At 41.5% G+C, this 27,702-nt stretch overlaps 1 protein-coding gene across 1 annotated transcript; it reads left to right on the top strand.

Moving 5' to 3' along the window:
- Positions 1 to 783: 783 nt before the first annotated feature.
- On the top strand, positions 784 to 27,702 carry LOC108443168 (receptor tyrosine-protein kinase erbB-2-like). Its single transcript, XM_037544199.1, has 17 exons — positions 784 to 899; positions 5,147 to 5,298; positions 6,344 to 6,512; positions 8,597 to 8,737; positions 11,249 to 11,317; positions 11,472 to 11,587; positions 15,196 to 15,337; positions 17,884 to 18,012; positions 19,932 to 20,058; positions 21,012 to 21,085; positions 21,164 to 21,254; positions 21,951 to 22,153; positions 22,399 to 22,531; positions 23,261 to 23,351; positions 23,560 to 23,714; positions 25,373 to 25,417; positions 27,528 to 27,702. Exons 1-17 carry the CDS (start codon positions 824 to 826, stop codon positions 27,568 to 27,570), a joined length of 1,956 nt encoding a protein of 651 aa, XP_037400096.1. The 5' UTR covers positions 784 to 823; the 3' UTR covers positions 27,571 to 27,702.

The following is a 27,702-nucleotide window of genomic DNA, read 5'->3' on the forward strand; positions in this document are numbered from 1 at the left end:
CAGCCATAAAAGCACATAACACTGGTAACACACAGAAGTTCTGAGCTGCCTGATAAACAAAGTTATTAATAAATTAATGAAACATAGTGAGAAGTGTGACTCGCCTCCTCTCGAGATGCTTCCTCTCTGATGAGCCTCGGCCCAAAGAGCCAGTTTAATAGAGCTGAACATACTGTTAGAATGTAAAATAAGAGTCCTGATCACACCAGTGACCCAAATCTATGACGAATGAATTTCCCAAATACATTACAGATTTTTTTTATGTAGTCTAACAAAAAGTATTCATGAAGATTCATGTTCCAAATTCCTGACTTAAAACCTCTTAAGAATATGGTTTTATATTAAAAATTGGTTTGAAATTTGTTTTCAAGACCATGAAACAGGATAAAAAAAGAGAAATCATGAGGGAAAAGTGTGATTTCACCTTAGCTCAACTGTGTAAATATACATATAGGCTTTTGGAGCTGAGCCTCACATTTGAAGCATCTCTTTAGGCACTGCAGCCTTTTCGAGGTGGTTTTCCACTCCGAATGGAGAGCAACCCATATTTTTTAGGAGGTACAGTCTCTTATACTTATAATATAATATAATAATGTAACTTATAATAACGTAATATAATATAAAACGTTTGTTATTCCAAATAAACTGAACACCTATGCTTCTATTTGAGCCAGTAAAACCTGCTGAGGAAAGTGTTTTTCAATCTGATAATCACAAAGTCAAATGAAACGAAACCCACCAGATTACAGATACACACGCACATGTAGTTGACTCTTCTGAGCGAGTGGGTGATTATGGACTAAAGCGGCGGAGGAGAGCAGCGATGGAGGCGGTGAGAAGTTTTCGGTTGGTGTGGCTGCTGCTGGTCGGGGCCGCGGCGAGAGCAGCGGGGAGAGAAGGTGGGTCAAACCGAAACATTCCTCACCAAAATAGTCCACCAGCTTTGGGTTCTCCGGCTCCCAAAGAGTCCCTCAGAGCAGAACAGTGCAATTGTAGGCCACAAAAACCAGCTTTGACTGACTTTCCGAGGACGGTCCTGCCTTAATCTGAGTTCCAGAGGTTTTCCTGAAGTGCGTCCACAGCAAACTGGCTTTGCCACTTTCTGACTGACAGAAAAAGCCCAGAAAGGTGGCAGACAGACACGAGCAAACCCAGAAAACCTGCTCTGTCCAGCAGGACCCAACAATCAGGCTTTAGCCCTGAGCTTAAATGGTGATTTTTTTGTCTTGGTTTCTGCTCTTTTAGAGTAGAAAAAACATCTAAAACTCCTCACCTGTGGAGCCAAACTCCAGCAGAAGGTTTTAGTCATGAACATAAAGGTGAATAAATGGTGATTTAGTGTGGATATCTGCACTTTTAGATTGAAAAAGTTAAGAAAATTCTCACTTGTGGAGCAAAACTCAAGCTTTAGGCTTTTGACATTAACATACATGTGAATAAAATGAATTAGTCGTGTTTTAGTGTGGATATCTGCACTTTTAGGCCTTATTAATGAATGTGAATGAGGTAAAAACAGTGATATATTGGATGTCCACACTTTCTGACCAGAAAGAACTGAGGAGAAAGAAAACTTGAAGGCCGTCAGTCAAAATGAGCTACAAATCAGATCGTTTCATTTTGGCGCTTTCCATCTCCACCCAAACATATAGAGCTGTGTGGATGTGGTTCAACACCACAAACATCTCCATATCACACTTCATCATCACCTTCCATTGATTCCTCCTCCTCTGTGCTCTCCAGTGTTGGGCTGCTGTGAATCATGCAGGTGTAATGATCGGTAAGAGGTGGACGGGCTGGAGTGCAAACAGTGGAACGAGCGAAACCCGGCCTCGACTGACTTTTCCAAGAAATGTGGACTCAGTGAGCAAAATCAGATTAGAGTGAATGTTCCTTTTCACTGTTCAGGGTGTCAGTTTTAGGACTTTCCTCTTCATCTTTGGACTGAAATGGCTTCAGACCATCACTTTATGCAGTGAACCAATGAGAAGCTACTTTTGTTGGTTAAAGGAAAAGTTTAATAACACAGTATTATGTATTAATTATTATTATTTAGAATCTTATTTGCAAACTCTGTGCAAATGTACAAGTAGTCACATCAGATTTGTATAGTCCATAGAAGGTTTATATAATAATTTTTTTTTCCAAAAGAAGAAGATCTAGAGCTTTAGAGCCAGAGGACTGTTGAAGTTTTGTTACTGGTCAATATTAAGCTTGAGTCTCTTCCAGCCAAATGGCCCTAAGAGAGGTCACTCATGTCCATGGTGAATATGGGGTGATACTAAAGGAGCACAGCAGGTCTGGCTCTCGGCCTCTGACGATAATCAGTTCACAGAAGCACAAGCATGCATACGTGCACAAAAAGCCACCCACACACTTTCCTGATAAGAGTGGCGTCATATCTTCTTGTGGATGGCGGTCTCAGGGCTGTAAGAGGGTCTGAAACGCTTGCTTGGCAAGTCCCAACTCCTGCCTCTCTGCACTAGGGCAGTTTTGCCACAGTGTGTGGGGTGATTATGTTGCTTAAGGCTGTTAGACAGATATCAAATTTACACCGGCCATTCAGTCCAGCAGGCCGGACAGTCTTGTGGCCGAAATGAAGGGTTTGTCATTATGGTTGGTAACAAAATCTGATTCAATGCAGTTCAGACAGTCTCTGGATGTCGTGCTGGAGGGTGTGAAGTAGTAGCTGTGTTACTATTAGTGATGCACCGAAATTAAAATCCTCAACCAAAACCTAAAGTGTCACTTGATGCACTTTATGAATAGCTGCTACGCTTATTTGCACATACGCACGTGTAACTTTAATTTTATTTCAACTCTGCACATACTGTACACTTTTTGAGTTTTTTTAGAGTTATTCTTATATTTTCTTTTTTTTTATTCTCTTAAGAGTATATATGGTGAATGGAGGAACAGCAAAGTAAGAATTTCATTGTACAGTGCAACTGCCTGTTCTGCTGTGCACATGACAATAAAACTCTTGAATCTAAAGTGAAATTCAGGACACGAAAAAAAGAGTTATTTTACATGTATTTTGCTGTTTTATCAATGCTTTTAAATTATAAAATGTGATGGTTTCATGGTTTCTTAGAATTTACAAAAAAGCTCTAAAGAGGTAAAAAAAAGTGTATTACCAAAATATATATAGTTACTTATGTATGTTATTATGTGTGGAATTTCTATTAAATTCATTTAATTTATCAGTTGATGCTAAAAGAACGTAACAGTCTTGCACTGATATTGATACTGTATCAGTATCGGCATTTATACTGGCACGTATCAATATCGTGATGTGGTACATATTACCACCAGTAGACAGAGTTAAACAGCACGTCGGCAGTGGTGGATGACAAGCAGCAGTAAAAATGCTAATGTAAGTATCTGTAATGGCAGTTTTTGGTATTAAAAACACGTTAACTTAGCTGCTGACCTGAGTGACAGAGCAACTTATTTCACTAACTAGAGCGATTAGAATTTATTCTCGATTTAGCCTTTAGCATAGCAGCCCGCTAGCCGGGCCTATGCATCTACTAGCCCCGCCTGCGGTGCATCTTCGTCTGTCAGCTGTATTACTCAGCTGTATCACTCAGGGTCTCACAGCTTGTCCCTTCAACCAAGCCAGAAAGAACACTGAAAGTAGCTGATATTGACAGCCAAACGACAAGGATATTTACTGAACTGAAGCTCAGAGATGCACACACACTAGGGGGCAGTGAGCACTCTTGCCCAGAGTGGTGGGCAGGCCTATCCGCAGCACCGGTGGAGCAGTTGGGGGTTAGGTGCCTTGCTCAAGGACACCTCAGTCATTTACTGTCTGCTCTGATGATCAAACCAGCAACCTTCCGGTCACAGGGCTGGTTCCCTCTAGCTCACGACTGCCTATGGCTAAATTTCACTGTTGATCCTCCACTGAAAGTATATCATATACACTACATTTCCAAATGTATTCAGTCACTCATCCAAATGATTGAATTCAGGTGTTCCAATTACTTCCATGTCCACAGGTGTATAAAACCAAACATTTAGGCCTGCAGACTGCTTCTACAGACATTAGTGAAAGAATGGGTGACTTTCAGGAGCTCAATGAATTCCAGCGTGGTACCGTGATATGACGCCACCTGTGCAACAAGTCCAGTCATGAAATCTCCTCACTATTAAATATTCCACAGTCAACTGTCAGTGGTATTATAGCAAAGTGGAAGAGACTGGGAACGACAGCAACTCAGCCACGAAGTGGTCGGCCACGAAACATGACAGAGCAGGGTCAGCGGATGCTGAGGTGCATAGTGTGTAGAGGTTGCAGACTTTCTGCAGAGTCAATTGCTACAGACCTCCAAACTTCATGTGAACAGCGTAGACAGCTTCATGGAATGGGTTTCCATGGCCGAGCAGCTGTATCCAAGCCTCCAAAACTAATCACACTTCTCTGTCTGGAAATCCGATGGACGAGTCTGAGTTTGGCGGTTGCCAGGAGAACGGTACTCTTCTGACTGCATTGTGTCAAGTGTAAAGTTTGGTGGAGGGGGGATTATGGTGTGGGGCTGTTTTTCAGGAGTTGGGCTCGGCCCCTTAGTTCCAGCGAAAGGAACTCTTAATGCTTCAGCACCAAGAGATTTTGGACAATTTCATGCTCCCAACTTTGGGAACAGCCCCTTCCCACCAGTGCACAAAGCAAGGTGCATATAGACGTGGATGAGCGAGTTTGGTGGGAAAGAACTTGATTGGCCTGCTCAGAGTCCTGACCTCAACATCTTTGGGATAAATTAGAGGGGAGAGTACAAGCCAGGCCTTCTCGTCCAACATGTGTCTGACCTCACAAATGCGCTTCTAGAAGAATGGTCAAAAATTCCCATAAGCACATTCCTATACCTTGTGGAAAGCCTTCCCAGAAAAGTTGAAGCTGTTATAGCTGCAAAGGATGGGCCGACATCATATTAAACACTATGGATTAAGAATGGGATGTCACACAAGTTCATATGATAGTAAAGACAGATGACCAAATACTTTTGGCAATATAGTGTATATGTTAATGTTGGACCAGGGCTAACCTGAGTCCAGGAAGCCAGTGTTTGTAGTTCAGTATTAGATGTCATCTGGGACAGAGGCTGGGGTTCACGCTATGCTCTAATGATTGGGTGTTCTGCAGTGTGTCTGGGGACGGATATGAAGCTGGCCTTGCCCTCCAGTCTGGAGAACCACTATGAAATGCTACGACTCCTTTACACCGGCTGCCAGGTCATACATGGCAACTTGGAAATCACTCACTTACAAGGGACACCGGACCTTTCCTTTCTGCAGGTCAGTGTGGCTGTGATTGGAGGTATTTTAAGAGGATTTCATTTTGTGCTGTTGTCTCACCGTCTTCCACGCTTACTGTCTGTGCCAGGGGTCGGCAACATGTGGTTCCGGAGATGCATGTGGCTCTTTTACTGCTTTGTTGCGGCTACACAGCAGAATTAGATTTGTAGGTAAAACTAAAATAATCCTCCTTTAAAGTAAAATAAAGCTCTGCTGATCGTTTAACACAGTTTAACAGTAAATGGTCTTAAACGCTGGAGTAAATGTAGAACTGCTGATTCACTCTTTAACCTTGAAGATCAGCGCAGACTACTGGTTACCATGGCAACACAGACAGCAACCGTGCCAAGCTAACGAACATTCAAAGAGAAAGATTTACACATCAATAATTTGGAGACGAATGAACTTTTCTGCATTTATAATTAATCTGCAACAAGAAACTGACAAACACTAAAAAGTCACAAAACTCAGTTTCTCATTCAAATTGTCCAGTTCCACCTTAAATGGTACAGCAGTTACATTCTGGTTACATTCATTTAAGATGGAATGGTAAAACTCAAACAAGAAACTTCCCTTTTGAGGAAAAGTTTCCTGCTGGAGATGTAAGAAGTTGAGCTAAATCTTAAAGCAGAGCAAAGTGAGTCTGTGTTTTCCTTTATATTATTAAGCCTATTCTAGCACCTCGGCACATACTGAGACACATGTACAGCCAAGATGGTAAAATGGACATAAAATGTTGTGGCTCCAAAGGTGGTTTGATTTTGTAGAAAGGTCAAAATGGCTCTTCTTAACATTTGAGCTGCTGACCCCTGGTCTTTGGAAGCAAATGGACCTGTAACAGGTGTGATAGGAAAACCAGATTATCCATGTTTTTTCCCAATACAACGGTTTGATGTAGTAGACGTTGTAAACATTGTTTCAAAATGTACTGTAATCTAATGTTGTGTAGTCTAAGCTGCAGCCCGTTTTGAATGAACTGTTTTTGTGAATGGAATAAAAAATGCAAGACAAATGTAGATTATGGAGAATCTCTCTCACTCTGCAGGGTATAGTGGAGGTTCAGGGCTATGTGCTGATTGCCCATGTCTCCGTGGCTGAGATACCCCTGACGAACCTGCGCATCATCAGAGGTGGCCGGCTGTACAACTCCAGCTATGCACTGGCTGTTCTGGAAAACACCGGCATCAAGGAGCTCCAGCTCAGGAGCCTCACAGGTAAAAAAGCTAAGAAGAGATAACTTGAGATAAATTGGAAATGGTCATTATTTAGGACTGATTGACCAAATGCCTGATTTAAATGATGGTTCGGCCAAAAATGTGTTTATCCATTTCCATCTTACCCCTGATCTAGCTAATATATTAATCATGTTTTGTTTCTGAAGTTTGCTTCGTTAGTTTTGTGCTGAACCTAAAAGGGAAACTATGTGGACCAGTAGAGTTGCTTCTGTGGTTTCTGACACTGTTATCAGTTAAAAACATCAATAAAGTGCTCCACTCAGCCAAAAAGAGTAGTCACAGTCATCATGCAATCTGGATTTTGTTGATAATGGTGTCACGCAGTGTCAGAAACCACATACTTTACCACATACCACATACATACTGTATTTGAGTTTACCTAACAACTCAACAAGACAGTTTGTGTGCTAATTCATGCAAGCATTTCCCACAATGCCTGTTGATGGACATAAGCTCCATCACATGTTAGCATTAGACTTATGGTACCAGACCAAAACTAAGGAAACACACTTTAGACATCAAACATGTCTCGGCCAGTGGACTATATTTGAGGTTGGGGAGGGTGACTGTGTAAATCAGATTTTTCATCAAACAATTTGGTTAAGGTTTATTCTGAATATTCTGAAGTGCACAATACATTCGATTTCTCCTTTACATTTATTGTTTTAGTTATGTTTTAATAATGTTTTCTCATTTCTAAATTTCTATATCACTTCGAATGACAGCAGTGTATGAAAGGTCCTATATAAATAAACCTGACTTGGCATTATGTAGTTGTCAATAGATATATTACATATGGTAATCCAGACAAGGTCTCCAGACAAAAGAAATTGTCACCTTGCCTGTTTAAGGTGGTAGCACAGCGATGGTTGAACCATAAATACCTGCAGGGTGTGAGATGGGATTCATAGATTGAGAAGAGGTGGTGCAGTGCAGTGAATGTCTCATTTGATGTTTGGAAAATGGGTCGCAAAACAGATGTTAATGAGGCAAAAGGAGTGATTGCATTTGGGCAGCCAAAGGCTACAGAGTGAAGGAAGTAGCTGAATTTGCAAGTGTATCGAAGTGTACAGTCATACGGGTCGACCAGCAGTGGCAAAAATCCCAATCTACAGGAAATTCTCATCAGAATTGTGACCAAATGACAAAACTGACAGGCAGGGATCACCGGCATGTTTCACAGCTTGTGAATAAAAATTGCTTTGCTTCCAGACAAGAACTGCTTCTAGAAGTCAACGCAGGTTCTTCACAACCAATTTCTGAAAGAACATCCACAGGGAACTGCATACCATGAAAATATGGAGCAGAGTGGCACACAAAGTTGCCCGATTACAGTGGACGAAGGGACACAAATACTGGACTGATCATGACTGGAAACGTGTTATCTGGCCAGATGAATCTGGTTTCTGCCTGTGTGTGAATGATGCTCGGAATCATGTTCATCATAGCCCTCAGGAAGCCTTCAATGAGGACTGCACGCAAGGTGTGGTTCAAGCTGGAGGAGCTCTTTGATGTTCTAGGGGTGTTTTAATTACACAGAAATAGGCCCTTTAGTTGAGGCGACAGTAAATTTGAACGAAAGTGCCAACATTGAGGACAACCAGGTTTTGGCTTTTGCTTGTCATCTTACCAAGGAACATAACATTCCTGTGCCTGGATTCCAAGATGACAGTTCTCACATTCACAGGGCTGCAAATGTGATTGATTAGCAACATTCAGGAGTGTTCACACATCTGGACTGGCCTGCAAAATCCCCAGATTTGAATCCTCTGGGCCGAACTGCCAATCTACATCGTTCTTTGAGTGGCTAAACATTGATGTCACTTATGTCCAGAACCTTGTCCAGTCCAGGTCAAATGAATCACAGCTGTTATTTGTGCTTGTGGAGGTATTACATGCTCTTAGGTATGTTTCAGTCAGAGGTGACTCATTTGTTGTCCAGTGAGCTTAAATAGTCTTATGCCTTTATTCTATATTCTCACTGTTGTTTATCTGCACTCTGTGTACTGGAGGGAATTAATAATGCGTACCTTGCTAACTGCTGAGATGTCACTCTTTCTTAGAGATTTTGCTGGGTGGTGTATATATTTTAGGGAACCCCCAGCTCTGTTACCCACAGCAGATCAACTGGATAGACGTTCTGGGCAAACAACAAAGAAACAAAGAAATGAAGTTAACACACCTGCAGCCAGCAGCACCTTACTGTGAGTACAACCATAACGAGTTGGGTATTTAGTTTAGCCTTTAGTCTGCTGAGTAATGTGATGAAGGGTCAACAGTCGTGTAGAACAGACAGAGTTGTTTGCAACCTAAAGCTCAGGAAGTTGAACGTTATAGTTTGTAAATATTCAGTATTTTAAATGATGTAATTATAAACAGCTTTGATCATCATTTTTCATCATTTGAGGGAATACACTAATGGAAGAGACATCATTAAGGTGTTGGGGGTTCCCAAGAGGGGAAATGGTGAAGTGAGGTGCACATCAAATTGGATATTAAAACAGGGGTGCGGTCTTATGTTTTCCACTCAAAACCCTTATTGTCATCTTGCTATAGTATTTAAATGTATTTGCGGAATTACATATGAAAGGTTTTGTTCCAAAAAGAATTATAGACCACTTTCAAGAATTTCCATGATATTCCTTAATGGGAGTGTGTGTTATACATCCAAGAAATATCAATTCTGCGTCATGGTTAATACCATGTACATCAGAGGATAAAATGTTTTCCCTTATACGTTAGCTGTTACTTAGTATAGGCAGGTTTGCGCCTGCACTTACAATGTTTTCCATTGTTTTATGTCAAAAATTGCAAAAATGTTTTTCTTTTCTCAAAACAAGACAAAACAATAACTTCAAATATCAAATTCAAATCATAAGAAAAGTTCTCCTTTTCTGCTTATAAACACACGTGGTATAGATTTCTGCACTTTCAACAGATTTACCCATAAAATAACACATTTGTTACAAGAAGCAATAACTGTATTGTTTATTATGTGTAAACAACAGTTCGTTCAGACCTTACAATTTGATTGGTTTAGAAGCACGAACAAATACCGTTATCACAAATATCAGCACAGTTTTTTCACACCAAAACTATATCACTCCACTGTGCTTATACAAAACGAGACATTAAAAAAATTTTAAGATAATGTTTGACCTGCGGCCCGTTTAGCCAGACTCTGAAGAAGACCGTGACGGGCAGACACACATCAGCCTTGAACCATGAAAACGGTGCTGTTGCAAAATGACATTCAAGTTAATTTGGCAATAACTGAAAAGGCTGAGCTGAACTTGATATTTCTACAGTTCTGTGACTCTCCCTAGCACATAGGGTGAGCCTTAAGTGCTAAAGTACTAGTATAAAAAAAATGACAGACGTATTTTGCTCTGCTCTAAGCTTTAGCTCAGCTCAGCTATAGCTGCTTTTTTCGCATCTCCAGCAGGAAACTTTTCCTCAAAAGTAGAACCGTTTCTTGTAAAAATGTGTCTCAACGTTGAAATTTTTCTTGTTCTAATTTACCCTTCCATGTAATGTAACTGCTACACCATTTAAGGTGGAACAGGACAAATCGAACCAGAAACCAACTTCAGTTTCGTGACTTTTTAGTGTTTGATAGTTTCTTGTTGCAGATTAAACATATCAGGAAACCAGCTGGAGTGATTATACATAACATCAGGCGTAACATGATGACCACCTCCTTGTTTCTATGCTCATTGTCCATTTTATCAGCTCCACTTACTGTATAGCTGCACTTTGTAGTTCTACAGTTACAGACTGTAGTCCATCTGTTTGCCCCCTTTCACCCAGTTCTTCAGTGGTCAGAACTCCCATGGACCCTCACAGAGCAGGTACTATTTGGGTGGTGGGTCATTCTCAGCACTGCAGTGACACTGATGGTGTGTTAGTCTGTGTGGATCAGACACAGCAGTGCTGCTGGAGTTTTTAAACACCTCAGTGTCACTGCTGGACTGAGAATAGTCCAGCAATAAAAAATATCCAGCCAACAGTGTCTTGTGGGCGGCATCCTGTGACAACTGATGAAGAACTTGAGGATGACCAACACAGACAACAAATGAGCTATCGTCTACAAGGTGACATGGACACAGTGTTTAAAAATTCCAGCAGCACTGCTGTGTCTGATCTACTCGTATCAGCACAACACACACTAACACACCTCCAGGCGTGTGAGGTGGTCATAATGTTAGGCCTGATCGGTGTAAATGCAAATAAGTCCATTTGCTGTTTTGTTAGCTACTAGCTGGGCGAGATTGGTGTCTGCATTGCTATGGTGACCAGCAGTTTGCGTTGGTCTTAAGACCATTTACTGTTAAACTGTGTTGAACGATCAGCAGAGCTTTATTTTACTGCAAAGGAGGATTATTTTATTATTACCTACAAATCTGATTCTGCTGTGGAGCCACAACAGGGCAGTAAAAGAGCTGCACTGCCGATCCCTGGGCTAGTGAATTATTACTGTTGCATAGCAACCACTTATTTGTTGTGGAACTACTTTTTGGTGGAAGATGTTGTCAGTATTAAAGCATATTCAGAGTGAAATTAGGATCTTTTTTGATTTATTTTGTTTCTTTATTTGGTATAAAAGCAATAGAACACCCGAGTTCTGTGATGTTGTTCATGATAACACATTCCTTCTCATGTTCTATTGCTTAAATAGCTGGTCCTGCAGGGTGATGTTTTTGTCGCTGCTTTAGGTCAACCCTGTCCGGCGGCCTGTGGCTCCAGAGGATGCTGGGGACGAACTGCAGATGACTGCCAAACACGTGAGCAGCGCTTGTGTTTTCAGCTACTATGATTTTTACAAAACAGACAGAACAAGTAACGTCCAGACGGTCATTCAGGTATAATTATCAATGTGATTGTGTGTGTGTGTGTGTGTGTGTGTGTGTGTTGGGGGGGGGGGGTTTGTGCACACAGTAACCCATGTCCAGTGTATGTCCGGCTGTCAGTACTGTAAGGGTCCTCAGGCCAGCGACTGCTGTCATGACCAGTGCGCTGCAGGATGTTCCGGACCCAAAAACTCGGACTGTCTGGTGTGTGATTTCTTTCAGGACCTTTTCTGATTTACTTAACACAACAGGATCCATTAGAATTTCATTAATTTGGTGAAGTTTACATACTTTTATTTATAATTACATTAAGATGTTCTATTGTTAAATGTTAGTAGTCCTTTTTCAACACATATGTGTGTTGATGCATTTATGAATTGATAAAAAAATCTCACTTAACAGACTCAGACTGGTGCTCGGACTAACTCCGAGAACATTTGGAGCAAAGGAATTTAAAACTTTAGATATGGATATGGGTTGAAATTATGTAGATTTTGTGATTGTAACTATAGAACCATGCAAAAGCTGTGCACCACCTGAGAAATTATATTTAAATATTATACATTAATTTAAATGTTATGTTTAGATTTATATTAAGTGTGAAATCATAGACCCCATGACCCCATGAGTGTCACCAATGATGACCATGGCAAGGAAAAAACATGAGGAACCACGACAAAAGGGAAACCCTTTGGTCGACACCAGATATCAAACAATAACACAAGCGATATAAACAGAATAATAAAATATCAGTATAAACTGTTAAAATACAGAAAAGGGGAAAAGCAGGTAAAGCTCTGATTAGGACGATCAGTTCATACAGGTGAGGTTTACACAGTACTGTACAGGAGGAAGCTCAGTGGTCCAGAAGGCTGGTGGGCAGTGGGCAGCATCAGACATGCAGGATGGGCAGTTATTCAGCTCAGCAAAGAAAACACAGAAAGTTAGGGGTAAGAGTGGTTGATCGCAGTTTACAGTGTTAAAAGATTGCAGCAGAGACTCCGGCAGGTTGAGCCATTACAGCCTAACTAAAGTGTGAGCCAAAAAGGTAATAGAGATACAACCCCAATTCCAATCAAGTTGGGACGTTGTGTAAAACATAAATAAAAACAGAATACGATGATTTGCATATCCTTTACAACCTATATTCAATTGAATACACTACAAAGACAAGATATTTAATGTTCAAAAGAATTAACTTTATTGTTTTTTGCAAATATTCACTAATTTTGAATTTGATGCCTGCAACACGTTCCAAAGAAGTTGGGACAGGGGCGTGTTTACCACTGTGTTCCATCACCTTTCTTTTTAACAACACTCAATAAGCATTTGGGAACTGAGGACACTAATTGTTGAAGCTTTGTAGGTGGAATTCTTTCCCATTCTTGCTTGATGTACAACTTCAGTTGCTCAACAGTCCGGGGTCTCCGTTGTCGTATTTTGTGCTTCATAATGCGCCACACATTTTTAATGGGAGACAGGTCTGGACTGCAGGCAGGCCAGTCTAGTACCCGCACTCTTTTACTATGAAGCCATGCTGTTGTAACACGTGTAGAGTGTGGCTTGGCATCGTCTTGCTGAAATAACCAGGGATGTCCCTGAAAAAGACGTTGCTTGGATGGCAGCATATGTTGCTCCAAAACCTGTATGTACCTTTCAGCATTAATGGTGCCTTCACAGATGTGCAAGTTACCCCTGCCATGGGCACTAACACACCCCCAAACCATCAGAGATGCTGGCTTTTGAACTTTGCACTGATAACAATCCGGACAGTCCTTTTCCTCTTTGGCCCGGAGGACGTTCATGATTTCCAAAAACAATTTGAAATGTGGACTCGTCAGACCACAGGACACCTATCCACTTTGCATCAGTCCATCTCAGATGAGCTCGGGCCCAGAGAAGCCGGCGGCGTTTCTGGGTGTTGTTGACTATAACTATAAACTGGACTGGTCAGACAACACTACTGCACTTTACAGGAAAGGACAGAGCAGACTCTGCCTGCTCAGGAGACTGAGGTCGTTTGGAGTGCAGGGGCCACTTCTGAGGACCTTTTTTGACACAGTGGTGGCATCAGCCATCTTCTATGGAGTGGTCTGCTAGGGTGGCAGCATCTCCACTGCAGACAGGAAGAAACTGGACAAACTGATCAGGAGGGCTGGCTTGGTCCTGGGAACTCCTCTAGACCCAGTGCAGGCGGTGGGAGAAAGGAGGATGCAAAACAAGCTAGCATCCATGCTGGAGAATGACTCCCACCCCATGACTCTGGCAGCACTGGGCAGTTCCTTCAGTGACCGGCTCCTTCACCCCAAGTGTGTGAAGGAGCGCTATCGCAGGTCCTTCCTTCCTGCTGCTGTGAGACTGTTCAACCAGCACTGCTCCCAGTAGATCATACAAACATACACAAACACACAATATACACACATTCAGAATGCAAATATGTTTCATTGTGCAATATGTTCGTAAGTGCAATACAGATTTATGCAACTCTTTTTTTATTCTTATTTTGTTGTAAATAGTCTAGAGATTTAACTTTAATTTTTATTATTTATAATGTTTATAATGTTTATACTGTTTTCCATTTTTATTACTGAGTGCCTTACTTCTATTACTCTGCTGCTGTAATACTGTGAATTTCCCCACTGTGGGACTAATAAAGGATTTATCTTATCTTATTTTATAGTTTTAACTTGCACTTGTAGATAGAGCGACAAACTGTGTTCACTGACAGTGGTTTTCTGAAGTGTTCCTGAGCCCATGTGGGAATATCCACTACAGAATGATGTCAGTTTTTAATGCAGTGCCGCCTGAGGGATCGAAGGTCACGGGCATTCAGTGTAGGTTTTCTGCCTTGCTGTTTACTTGCAGAGATTTCTCCAGATTCTCTGAATCTGTTGATGATATTATGGACTGTAGATGATGAAATTCCTGAATTCCTTGCAATTGCACGTTGAGAAACATTCTTAAACTGTTGGACTATTTGCTCATGCAGTTGTTCACAAAGTGGTGAACCTCGCCCCGTCCTTGCTTGTGAACGACTGAGCCTTTCAGGGATGCTCCCTTTATACCTAATCATGACACTCACCTGCTTCCAATTAAGTCCTGTTCACCTGTGGAATGTTCCAAACAGGTGTTTTTTGAGCATTCAACTTTCCCAGCCTTTTGCTGCCCCTGTCCCAACTTCTTTGGAACGTGTTGCAGGCATGTCGCATTAAATATCTTGTCTTTGTAGTGTATTCAATTGAATATAGGCTGAAAAGGATTTGCAAATCATCATATTCTGTTTTTATTTATGTTTTACACAACATCCCAACTTCATTGGAATTGGGGTTGTATGAGCCTCCCTGAGCTATCAGCGTGCCCTCCGCTCCACTGTCAACAAACCTGAGTAAGTGAGTGAGAGAAGCAGGACTACAGCACCAACACTCCATGTTTACTATAATACTCTGTGACTATGAGATCCCTGATCTGCACCTTTTACCTAACAGGAAAATAAACAATTACCAAAGGCTCAACTGCACAAGCTGGTTTTTAGCCTAGACTTAAAGACTGAGGTTGTATCTGAGTCCTGAACACTGACTGGAATGTTGTTCCAAAGTTGGTGAGCTTTGTATGATGTAACTTTATTAATTCTAGGTACTAGTAATGAGCCAGCACCTTGTGATCGAAGTAGGTGTGACGGGCCATAATAAGAGTTATGAGGGGCGGGGCCTTTTAGAGCTATGCCAGCACTGTGAAATGTATACATCAGTGGTCAGAAAGTGTTGATTTCTGAAAGTGTTCGGTATTTACACTTGTGTGTTTGTTCCACACAGGCTTGCCATAACTTTAACGACAGCGGGACGTGTAAAGAAAGCTGCCCGCTAGTCATGTTATACGACATCAAAACCCATCAGCTCATTCCCAACCCCAACAAGAAGTTCATCTTCGGAATCATCTGTGTAAAACAGTGTCCATGTAGGTCCACCTTTGTATCAGTTAATTTCCAGATGTACTTTTTGGACAAACCTATTTATCCCATGCCTGGGTTTAGGTACAAACACAATTCTGAAAAAGTTGGGTCAGTATGTGAAATGCCTATGTAAACAGAAAGAAGTGATTAGAATATTCTGATAGACATGGATTAAACTGAAAATAGAGCAAAACTGTATGGCAGTTTTTAAATTTTTGTGGTGCTACATTTAAAGAAATACTATCAAAAACTGTGAACACAATGATTGTGTTCAATATTTGGCACTAAACCCAGTTAAACTGGACTAATTTTGCTCGCTTTGTAATAAACATGCAGTAGGTCAGTGAACTACAAACAATAAGCAAGATAAATTTAGAAAAGCATATTGTAAAGTATGGAGGCACATTTTATGATGATCATGATACAGAATCTCACAAAAGTGCATACACCCCTCACATTTATGTAAATATTTTATTCTATCTTTTCATGGGACGACTATAGAGATGAAACTTGGATATAACTTAAAGTAGTCAGTGTGCAGCTTGTATAGCAGTGCAGATTTACTGTCCTCTGAAAAGAACTCAACACACAGCCATTAATGTCTAAATAGCTCACTTGTGTTGCCAGCTATTTCTTCTTTATTTTTTATTTCTTCTAACTTTCATATTTCATAAGCTACATTCAGAAGCTGGGCATCGTATGAGGCTGTAACTCTTCTCTCCAGTCTAATAGATGATGTCATTTTAAACCCTTATAATAAAAGAAGCTGAACTCAGTTTGTTTATCTACTGAAAGTCGACCCATTTGTCCCCAAATCTGGGCTATAAACTATAAACAGACGGCGTCTCTTCAGTGATCTGCTCTGTAAACATTACTTTTATAAAATAACACAAAGAGCATCGGAGATTTTTGGCTTTCAGCAATAAATTGTAAGCATATAGTGAAATGTGTAGATTATAAAAAACATGTTCTGTTCATTTGAGGGGAGCTTTTACAAAAAAAAAAAAAATAATAATAAATAAATAGTTACATTTATTTCATGCAGTTACTGAATAATTCGCCTTATGATTTGGTCATGGAAATTCAGGTGGAAGAAAATATACCCTGGAGAATAAGAGGTTAAACAGGTGCGGACTTGAGTGCCATGACTTGGACTTGAGTCCACCTCCAGTCTTGAGACTCGACTTTGACTCTGACTTCAGCGTCATGACTCAGAAAGACTTGAGACCCAAGGTGGAAGCGAGGCGTCTGATAGCATACTGCTATTTGTATGTAACCTACTTGGTTACTTCTAATGTGAATGGATTCGTTTCCTACTATAAATTGAATAAAGAGCAGTGTCGTCAGAGGTCTGTTACTGTGTTCATGCTCGGTTCATTAGTCATGTTAGAATTTGTCGTTCCACCTTAAATGATGCAGCTGTTAGGCACAGGGATGTAAATGCTGCACTATTTAAGGTGGAATGGAAAAATCAACTTCAGCCTAATACATTCACCATCATTTTGCTGTTTTCTCTGCAAACTTTGATCAGCTTGTTCATTGTGGTTTCTGTCGTCGTCTAAATTCAATTCAAACTAGCGGCTGTTTTCATTTTGCTAAGCTAATTCTTTTCATATGAAGTCCTGTCGTTAAAAGTCTGTAGTACTGTTACCATTATTCAGTCTTATAGCCTTAAATTATCTGAAGAATGCAGACGGACTTGTTTAGGACTCAAAGATTAAGACTATTGACTTGAGACTTGACTTGACACTTGCCTTCACTGACTCGGAACTTGAGTTGAGATTTGACTATCTTGACATGAGATTTGACTCAGTACTTGACACTCGGGAGTGTCAAGACTTGAGACGTAATTGTTTCTTGGAGCTTAGTGACTTGTTCCCATCTCATGATCACATCACCTCTTGTAAAATCTTTTCTGAAACTGTATCACTGCTCCTAGTCTTAAATTGTTTCTGTCCCAACCTTTCTGGAACATGTTGCAGGCATCAGCTCCAGTGAATTTAAATGTAATCAGGTAAACCCAACTGCATCTTGTCTTCATTTAAATACAGATTTTTCTGAATTGTGTTGTCTATTCTGGTACTATTTTCATAAAATAGTCATTTGTAGCATTAGCAGTGTTTAACAAGGACATAAAAGCTCACAGTTAATGTGGGTCTGAAAATGTGACTCATTTTCCTTCTGTAACATGCCTTATTTCTAAATAAAACATTAAAAGTTTTTTCAAAAGTCACTCAACAATTACAGGAGAACAAAAATGACTATGCCTTCTAGCTACAGGCAGAAGCTGCACAGAATTCCAGCCCCAGTTCTCAGAGCTCCCCTTCTCTCTCAGTCTGTCTTCCCTCATACTGCCACCACCATGTTGAAGGTCTGAACTCACAAAAAGAGTTAAACCCAAATATCTGACTGCCAACAAGCTTTGACATTCATTCAGCAGTGCTGCGGTACTCATGAAGGTCATCAGTGATTGGAAACCAGCAACAGTACCGCATTTACTTTACCTTCTCTCTCTCTCTCTCTCTCTCTCTCTCTTTCTCTGTATCTGTAGATAACTTTCTGACCACATATTCAGCATGTACGAGGGTCTGCCCCAAAGGAAACCAGGAAGTCATCACCATCCACCCGGATGGAAAGGAGATGCAGAAATGTGAACAGTGTGAAGGAGAGTGTCCGGAAGGTGGGTGTTGTTTTGAGCGTGGGGAGTATGTCGACAGGAGGTTTAAGGAGCAGTTTTGCCTCACTGAAGCCTCTAGCATGATCTATCGCAGTTAAAGGAATCCAGAAACTCAGGCCTCATCACAGCTGGACATGCGAAAACATAGACATGCGGCAACATGCCGGTGGATATAGGGTGGATTTACACAGTCACTCAGCTTGTTGCAGGTTGCATGTTGTGTAATTTCTGTGCACTTTGATATTTACACAAAGCAGTTAAAAAATATCAAAATGACATGCAACAAATTTGTTTAATCCATTAGGTAGCATAATTAATGCTAGTACCTTTACTGCTATACTGTGGAAATGTCACACACCAAACTTTGTTTTATTTCCAGTCAAAATAGCCATTAAGTATGAAGTTATTTACGTTATCAGCACTTGGCGGCCCTGCTCTGTGGGTTTGCATGTTGTATTGCTTCGTGGCTGAGATGCTTTTGGTTTGGCTAGATGCTTCCTTTTCACAATAATAGTGCTTACAGTTGACGGGGCAGATCTGGCGGGACAGAAATTTTACTAAGTGACTGGTGACAAAAGTGGCACCCTATGACAGTGCCATTTTCTAAGTAACTGAGCTCTTCAGTAAGACCTATTCTACTGAAATTATTTGTTTGTTCGTGGAGATTGCATAGCTATGTACGTTCTCTGGACAAACAATTAGTCACCTTGCGTGTTTAAGGTGACGGTAACGTTAGGCTCCTGCAGATGGCCTTGCATGAGGATGACTGGACCATAAATACCTGTGGGATGTGTGATGACATTCATAGATTGAGAAGAGGTGGTACAGTGCAGTGAAGTTTTCATTCAGTGTGTGGAAAATGGGCTGCAAGGCAAATGTTAATGATTGGCAATAAGGAGTGACTGCATTTGGGCTGCCAGAGACCACGGTGTGAAGGATGTAGCTGAATTTGCAGGTGAATTCAAAATGTACGGTTATACGGGTCGAACAGCAGTGGCAAAGATCCTAGTCTGCAGGAAATTCTCGTCACAAGTGGGACCGAAAAACGAAACTGACAGGCAGGGATCACCGGCATGTTTCAAATCGCTTGACTTCCAGACAATTGCTTCTAGAAGTCAATGCAGGTTCTTCCCAACCAATTTCTGAAGGAACATTCGCAGGGAACTGCACAATATGAGCATATTAAGCAGAGTGGCACACAAGAGTCCTTTTCTCACTTCTGCTCACAAAGTTGTCCGGGTACAGTGGGCGAAGAGACACAAAAACTGGGCTGTTCATGACTGGAAACATGTTATATGGTGAGATGAATATTGTTTCTGCCTGTATGTGAGTGATGCTCAGCAACATGTTCATCATAGACCTCAGGAAGCCTTTAATTAGGACTGTGTGCGAGGTGTGGTTCAAGCTGAAGGAGCTCTGTGATGTCTCCTACATTCAGAAACATGTCCAGTCCAGGCCAAATCGAATCACAGCTGTTATTTGTACTTGTGGAAGTATTACATGCTATTAGGTAAGTTCCAGTCACAGGTGACTGAGGTGTCCAGTGAGCTTACTTGATTTTATGCAACTGATATCAATGGGTTTGGCTGAAAAATTTCCATCTATCCATCCATCCATCCATTTTCTAAGCCGCTTCTCCATCAGGGGGGGTGCTGGAGCCTATCACAGCAGTCTTCGGGCAGAAGGCAGGATACACCCTGGACAGGTCGCCAGTGGCTGAAAAACTTGAATTCCATAATTAAGTGTCCACATACTTTTGACCATATAGTGTATTTAAAAACCATCACAACTGATCATGACTTCAGGAGTGTCTGAGGGAAATCAGGTGGCTCTGATTAGAGCTGCAATACAAGCTTGCAGGAGCCAATGTAAATAAAAGAAAGCATGGCTGTTCATGGATTTCTTCTTCGTTTTGCTGTCAGTGTGTTACGGTTTAGGCATGGGGAACCTACAGGGCGTGTCTGCGGTGAACTCCTCCAACATTGGCTTCTTCCAAGGTTGCAAGAAGATCTACGGCAGTCTGGCCTTCCTCCCCCAGTCCTTTAAAGCGTAAGTCTGAGTGTCACTGCATTTGGTGAGATCTAAAAGAAAAGTTATGCAAAAAATTCACTGTACACGATTTCTCTCCCAAAATTACCGATTTTTATGATTGGTATAAAGAAAAGTGCCAAAATACATTAAAATGACATTAAACTAAGATAATATGATGTTTATCATCATTTTTACCAGGGAAAATTCTCACATTTGTGGGTTTCTTTGGTCTCTTATTCAGGCATCTTGCTGGTTTTTTCCTTTTTTCCTCATAACTTTGTTTGGAGTCTCTGAAAAACCTTCATTTGGAGGGGCATTTAGCCCCAACACTTCACCCCACCCCTCTATATCAACAAGAATCAGGACACCCCACCCCTAGACATGAACGCATAAAATAGAGGGCTCAGGGCTCAGTGGTAGGGGTGAGGGGGTCAAATGGGACTGGGCCAAAACCTAGACTGAATGGCTAATGTAGCTAAGAATGCGAGCTTATAGTCATACAGTGTCAAACCACGTAAGTGACAGGTGACTTAACAGCTCAGTACAGTTTGAGGAGTGTATGATGATTTAAGGCTGATGTATTTGTGGCTTGCAGTTTGTATGATGCTAATTGTTGGGCTATGCTTGGTGGCTACATTAGCCTGCAAGGCTAAACAGAAACTCCAGTCACCAAACATTAATTTACATTTATGGCATTTGGCAGACGCTCTTATCCAGAGCGACTTACAATTTGATTATTTTACACAGGTGGGCCAAGGTGGTGTTAGGAGTCTTGCCCAAGGACTCTTACTGGTATAGTGTAGGGTGCTTGTCTTGGTGGGGGATTGAACCCCAGTTTACAGTGTAGAAGGCAGAGGTGTTACCCACTACACTATCCACCCACAACATTCTTGTCTAACTGACTACAAAGCAATGCATTTTTACTTTTTTATCTTTTCTCACTACAAACAACTACTGTGTTCCTCCTGCAGCGACCCGCTGACCAATTTGACAAGTCTGCAGGCTGCTGACCTTGAGGTGTTCAGGACGTTGGAGGAAATCACAGGTAACATGGCCGTCCCGCCAGCTTTGTAGGTCAGCCAGTTCACTTCAGTAGTCTGATTAAATGTGCTTGTGCCCCCAGGTTACCTGTACATTGATGCATGGCCAGAAAACAGTGGAGACTTGGGCGTGTTTGAAAACCTGAAGGTGATCCGAGGGAGAATGCTGTACAAGTAAGCCAGTCCTGTCGTCTCTCTCTGTCTCTTTATTTCCCTTCATTACTTTATGCTAAAATGGACATAAAATGTGGCAAGATCTATCTCTCTCTCTCTCTTTCTCTCCCCCCCCTCACACACACACTGTCTCTCTCTCTCTCTCTCTCTCTCTCTCTCACTCACACACACACACTGTCTCTCTCTCTCTCTCTCTCTCTCTCTCACACACACACACAGTCTCTCTCTCTCTCTCTCTCTCTCTCTCTCTCTCTCACACACACACACACTGTCTCTCACACTCTCCCTCTCTCCCTGTCTCACACTCTGCCTCTCTCCCTCTCTCTCTCTCTCTCTCTCTCTCTCTCTCTCTCTCACACACAGTCTCTCACACTCTCTCTTTCTCACACACACTGTCTCTCTCTCTCTCTCTCTCTCTCACACACACACACACTGTCTCTCACACTCTCCCTCTCTCCCTCTCTCTCTCTCTCTCTCTCTCTCTCTCACACTCTCTCTCTTTCTCACTCTCTCTCTCACACTCTCTCTCTCTCACACTCTCTCTCGTTCTCACTCTCTCTCTCTCTCTCTCTCTCTCTCTCTCTCTCTCTCTCTCTCTCTCTCTCTCACACACACAGTCTCTCACACTCTCTCTCTTTCTCACACACACTCTGTCTCTCTCTCTCTCACTCTCTCACTCTCTCTCTCTCTCTGTAGAGGTGTGTATTTACTGGGCATCCAGTCTCTGCAGATTGAGTCTCTGGGCCTACGTTCTCTGCGCAGTGTCAGTGGCGGGTTGGTGCTGGTCCACAATAACTCTCGGCTGTGTTACACCTCCTCCCTGCCCTGGTCGTCCCTGCTGTACCTCAGCCAGGAGCCCAACCTCATCAGCAACAACAACCGAGACCCGCAAGCCTGCGGTAAGAGCTGCGTATTTATGATCTGTTGATAATCTGATGTTCTCAGTTTGAGGTACGCGGTTAGTGCAGTGCTAACTGTTGAGCTGTAAGCTTTCATGAGTTGTTAGCTACATTAGCCTTGAAGTTCTGGTGCACATCTAAACATGTTTTGGCTGATCAACCTTTGGATTAAGGGGGAAAATATGTGCTGTGTATGTTTCTTAAACTTTCTAGTGTCTGGGTTTCTCTCTCTGTGTGTTTTTCAGAGGCAGATGGGCACGTCTGTGACCCTCTTTGCAAGAATGGATCCTGTTGGGGTCCCGGGCCGAGCCAGTGTGTGTCGTGCGTTTCCTATCAGCGTGGCAAAGAGTGTGTGAAGGAGTGCAACATCAGGAACGGGTGAGCTTGCGTAGACAGCACAGTGTCCAGTTTAATGTTCTACATAAGCTGTATATGTGCTTATAGAGGTTTCTCAGCTTGTGTGAATGTGGAGCAGCTCAGAGGGTTGAGCAAAAGCTGTCATGGTTTTGACTGCAGGATGCATATTAGTAATTGGCGCTGTATTAGAGGTCTACACTATTCATGAATATCTTAAATAAAGTAGAACGATCACTTAGTCGTAAGAGTAAAACAGAAAATGAAACAGAAGACCATAGAAAAACTTGTAATTTATGACAAAATACTAGTTAAACTTTCCATGCTGCAGACAGATTTCCCAGTTGGTCTACCACAGTGGTCACAGTGAGCCTGATGACCATGACTGCTCTGTTATTTCAGCAGAGAATAACATATTTGTGAATAGACTGTGCCAGATATTGGATGTCAATTCATCTGGATGGAACTGTGCAGGTGGGAGCAGGACAAGTTGCTCCAGTTGCGGGCGGGTGTGGGACTGAAAAAACAGTCCCGCACATAACCAAGCCCTAATATAGTCTGAAAAAATTCTCTAAGAACCCGACTGTAACCCACTAAAATTCTCTCTGAATTCAACTGTAGCCTGACAAACTTCAGTCCCAGCTTGACTGGGATAAACATTTCAAGCTGCATTTGCAGATGCAGATCAGGTAGTCAGTAGATGACTGGATCTAAAAATGTCCCAGAGTCAAACTCAGCTTTCTGTGCTTGTAGTTTGGTCAGGGAGTTCAGCGATGACCTCTCCTGCGTTCCCTGTCACCCTGAGTGCCGACCAGTCAACGGCTCCGAGTCCTGCTCTGGCCCAGTAAGACACTTCACACACACTTCTTGTTAATTCATCCCACTTTTCACTGTTTTTTTTTTATTCACTCGTTCACTTCGCCTGTGTACTTGTGGTCAATAACAAAAATAGATCATATATTTGTATGTATGTGTCGTATATCGTGTACCCTCAAAGTGGAGGATCCTGTCATGCTCTAGCGAAGATTTTAACTGACCTTTATTCCTGGCAGGGTCCGGATCAGTGTGTGGAGTGCCTGCACTTCCAGGACGGAGACGTGTGCGTGGAGCGTTGTCCCAGCGGCGTGAAGGAAGACCAGCACACTGTGTGGAAATACAGCAATGAGAGTGGACACTGCATACCGTGTCCCAACAACTGCTCTGTGTCGTAAGCATCAGTAACAGAACTTCAGCTCTAAAATACAGTAGACTGAATGGAGCAAGTGCCTCAGAATTGAAGCTGGTTTATAATTGGTCTTTTGGAAACTTTGGGGCGCCGCTGATCAAATTCCATTCATTTTCTACATAAACTAAAAGTGACACGTTCCTCTACAAAGAACACACTTCAGCTCATTTTATTGCACAATTACTGTTTATTTGCTGAATTTACACTACAAGTTGTTCAGCAAAATAAAAAGTAAACTGAATTTGACTGAAGATGCACAAATGCTTGCATACGACTGTACTTGTCCTAAACCAGTGTATTAGTGTATTTAGTGTATTATTTTATTAGATAAATGATTATATTATTTAGTAAATTCTGTTTATATGAAATAACAGATTTCAATTAAACAAATTTTAAATAAAAACAAATAATGCGATGTAAAATGTGATTGTAACTCGTGCACATATGGTGTCCTTGAGGCTAAGCTGTTAGCAGAGCGCCTCTGACCCCAGCGCTTCACATCTTGGCCTCTAAAAATGCCGCATCTGTGGCCGAAGTGGTCACTTGACTTGGAAGGTTTTTTTTTGGTTTTTTTTCTGTTTTAACAAACCACCGGTCAAGCCAAATTTTTACACATTAAAATCCACCACCTTTCGCCCTCCCCTACGAGATCAAGACACTTTGATTTGATGTGTTTTGTTTCATGTGCAACCAGATTTTGTTGGAATTCAGTTTCTTATTAATGTGCAGTTTAAAATGTTTCAAAGCAAAACAGCACGTGACTGCTTTCTGGAACGTAAACATGTTTGTTTATTGTAAATACAATATACAAACATTTTGTTTATTGTACAGTATACAAACGTTTCTATAATTCTGGTGATGCATTCTTCATTTTGGCCACAAGATGAATTGGCTAGATACTTATTTTAAAGCTGCACTGAGTAAGTTTTGGGGATTTGGAGACCTCTCTGGTAGAGATGTGTAATTGCACTCAATGTGTGGAAGTACAGTTTTTGATTGTACGAGTTTTTACTCTAAGAGGACTCCAGTCAAGACTTTCAGTGAATTATCTACTACACTGACCATCTTCATCAGTATAATGTTGATTTTGTGTTGGAGACCTAAACATCAAGCCGCGCCTTCTTTTTGAGTCTGTGGGTGTGAAGTTAATACATAAAGACGTATGATGTGGTCTGCAATACTCCCAACTCGACACCACTGACTTTTAAATGATTATTTCAGACTTTACAGGACACCATATTTTAGCATGTTCTTTTTCCTGACTCAGTAATGCTAATTCTTTCAAATAAAAAATAATTCATAGTGCAGCTTTAAGATGTTTTAAAGTGTTGGGCAAACTGGCTGATTGATCTGATGACTTTACTGCCAGTTACTTTAAAATGCGGCAGTAAATTCACTTAGTTTGCATAGCAGTATAGAGTTGAAACTGATGTCTTTTGTATTGTCTAACTGTGTCTGAACTAGCACCCAGTAGTTTAACAGCAGGAATCTGTTGTTAGGAATGGTGTTAGAAATGTAAGGAAACACAATCAGGATGTTAAATCGGAACTATGTGGGAAGTTTGAAGGTGAGGAGTTGAAGAGGTGTTTCACAGTCCAGATCTTATCATTAGAGTTAATGAAGTCTTTGTTTCTTCACAGGTGTCCACTGGATGAGAGAGGGTGTCCAATTCACCAGAAAGCTGGGTAAGACGGCCCAAATGCTCTTAATATAAACGTGACATATGTGTGTTTTAGGTCAGGGTTTCTCAACCTGAAGGCTGTGAAGCACCTCCTAGTGATCCGTGGGCCTGTACTCAAGGGGAGGCAGTAGTTTGTACACTCTCAGAACAAAGGTACTAAACTGTTACTGGGTCAGTTCACTTGAAGTCATAAAAACAAGTGGAAAAAAGATTAACTTAGGCCTAATAATTAAAAATTGAAGAATCAAACATTTGCAAATTATAGCCAATATAAATGTGAATACACACATCTTCTAAGTCGCTTCTCCTTCTGGGTTGTGGGAGCCTATCCCAGCTGTCTTTAGGTGGATGGCAGGATACACCCTGGACAGTCTACCACAGGATAGACAGGCAGACACTCACACCCAGGGGCTATTTAGCATCTCCAATTAGCTTGACTGCATGTCTTTGGACTGTGTGAGGAAACCCAGACGGGGAGAACTCCACACAGAAATGACACTGGTCACCCAGCCAGGGAATTGAACCTAGGCCCTTCTTGCTGTGAGGCAACAGCGCTCGCCACTGCACCACTGTGCCGCCCTAAATGTGAACAGAGGTGTATAAATAAAACGATTTCATTTGTAGGCTCACTAAACATCAGTTTAAGACAACGCAGCTGCGGCACGTGGATAGTTAGAGATATAGATGTTCCTCTATTTTGATGCATGTGAGCACTCCACCCGTATTTAGGTCTGCATTAAACAGCTGAACTGGTCTGCGGGTCTCGATCCACTTCCAAGTTCATGAAACGAGGCAATTCTCAGTGGATCCTTCTTTCTTCTTCTGCTAGCATCATGTCGGCGCTGTACTGTCAGCATAATCTGCCTGTTTTAACGTCTGATTCTTTATAGACTCTCATTGCTGATAAAAACGACAGATGAGCCTTACAGCAATAGCGAAGAGATGTGTTTGACTTCTGGACAATCTTATCTTTTTCAGGCCCTAATTCAGAGGTTCTCAGTGTGAGAAATCAAGAAAAAAAGCTATTTAAGGAAACTTGATTTTATTTTTGTCTGTGGGCTGCTATGCTTTATAGTTAGAAACAGGTGGGCCTTGGAATGCAAAAGGTTGAGAACCCCTGTATTAGGTCATTTTAGATTTTTTTTAATCACCCCACGTTTAAAGGGGCACCGCATGGCCTGGGCTTCCAGGGTCATAGCCTGAATATAACTATAACCACACCTTGAGAGAGAGACAGAGAGAGAGAGAGAGAGAGAGAGAGAGAGAAAGAGAGAAATAATTGCAGTGTAGTGGGGGGGGGGGGGTGGGGGGGGGTGTTGAAGGCTTGATGAGAGTACAAGAGGGAAAATGCAAGGGTGTGAAATTTCTATAAAATAAAGTCAAATCCTTGAAACAAGTGAAACACAGTTTTACTGTGAAACAATAGTCATTTTAACTTGTATGTAAATGAATGCATAAATAAATATCACATTAGTTAATGGAACAGTTACCGTCTTTGTGCCATTCTGTCAACATGAAAATGAAAATGAAAAGCCAGGTTACTTACATTTTAAAATCAGGCTTTACATTGTCTGGAAAAGTCACGCATTTGAAGCCGAGCCCAGCCCAACACTGTTTATGCTGAAATGTGCCTGATATTTTGTAGGGCTCACTGGGCTCTGGTCAGGCAGCGAAGCTCAGAGCTCTAACAGTGTTCATCAGGACATAAAACTGACAAGACTGAACACTTTGTTTTAACTGCTTTTATATAATATATCGCTGCTGTTGGAACAAAACCTCATATCTCCAAAACAGGAGAAGAAAAAAACATACATTACTTTCAATGTAAGTCAATGGAACCAGAGTTTTTTCCAAGTCATTTTGCACCAGGTATTTTGTTCCATTCATTATGAAATTTATACACAATGTAAAGGTCAATATGCATTTTCAGATTATGTCAAAAACTAAAAATGGACAAAAATGGAGATGAGAGGTTTTGTTCCGACAACAACGGTTATATAACATTGTCTCGTGTTTGGTTTTAGTCAAGAAGAGTTGCATGAACGTTTCTGTTTTTGACACATTTTTTCCTGTTACGTTCCCTTTTTTTGCTTTTCTATGATTTTGTTTATAAGACACATCGAACAGTATTGCCTAATAGATGCGTGGCGGCCCTGATGGGTGGACTGCTGGCTCTGCTGGTCTTCTACCTGCGTTGGCAAAAACACCCAAAGAAGAAAGAAAGCATGAGAAGGATCCTGCAAGAGCATGAGGTCAGACATGCAAAGCATCATGGGGGCTGTAGTTGTG

The sequence above is a fragment of the Pygocentrus nattereri genome, chromosome 13 (genome assembly GCF_015220715.1).
Source record: "Pygocentrus nattereri isolate fPygNat1 chromosome 13, fPygNat1.pri, whole genome shotgun sequence".
Lineage (NCBI taxonomy): Eukaryota > Metazoa > Chordata > Actinopteri > Characiformes > Serrasalmidae > Pygocentrus > Pygocentrus nattereri.

What these genes read in the sequence shown, in the direction of transcription:
- LOC108443168 (XM_037544199.1), top strand. Translation starts at nt 824, where the DNA reads ATGGAGGCGGTGAGAAGTTTTCGGTTGGTGTGGCTGCTGCTGGTCGGG. An exon ending in CCGAGACCCGCAAGCCTGCG is followed by an intron (nt 22,154 to 22,398) that starts GTAAGAGCTGCG and finishes TGTGTTTTTCAG; the next exon opens with AGGCAGATGGGCACGTCTGT. An exon ending in CCAATTCACCAGAAAGCTGG is followed by an intron (nt 25,418 to 27,527) that starts GTAAGACGGCCC and finishes TTTGTTTATAAG; the next exon opens with ACACATCGAACAGTATTGCC.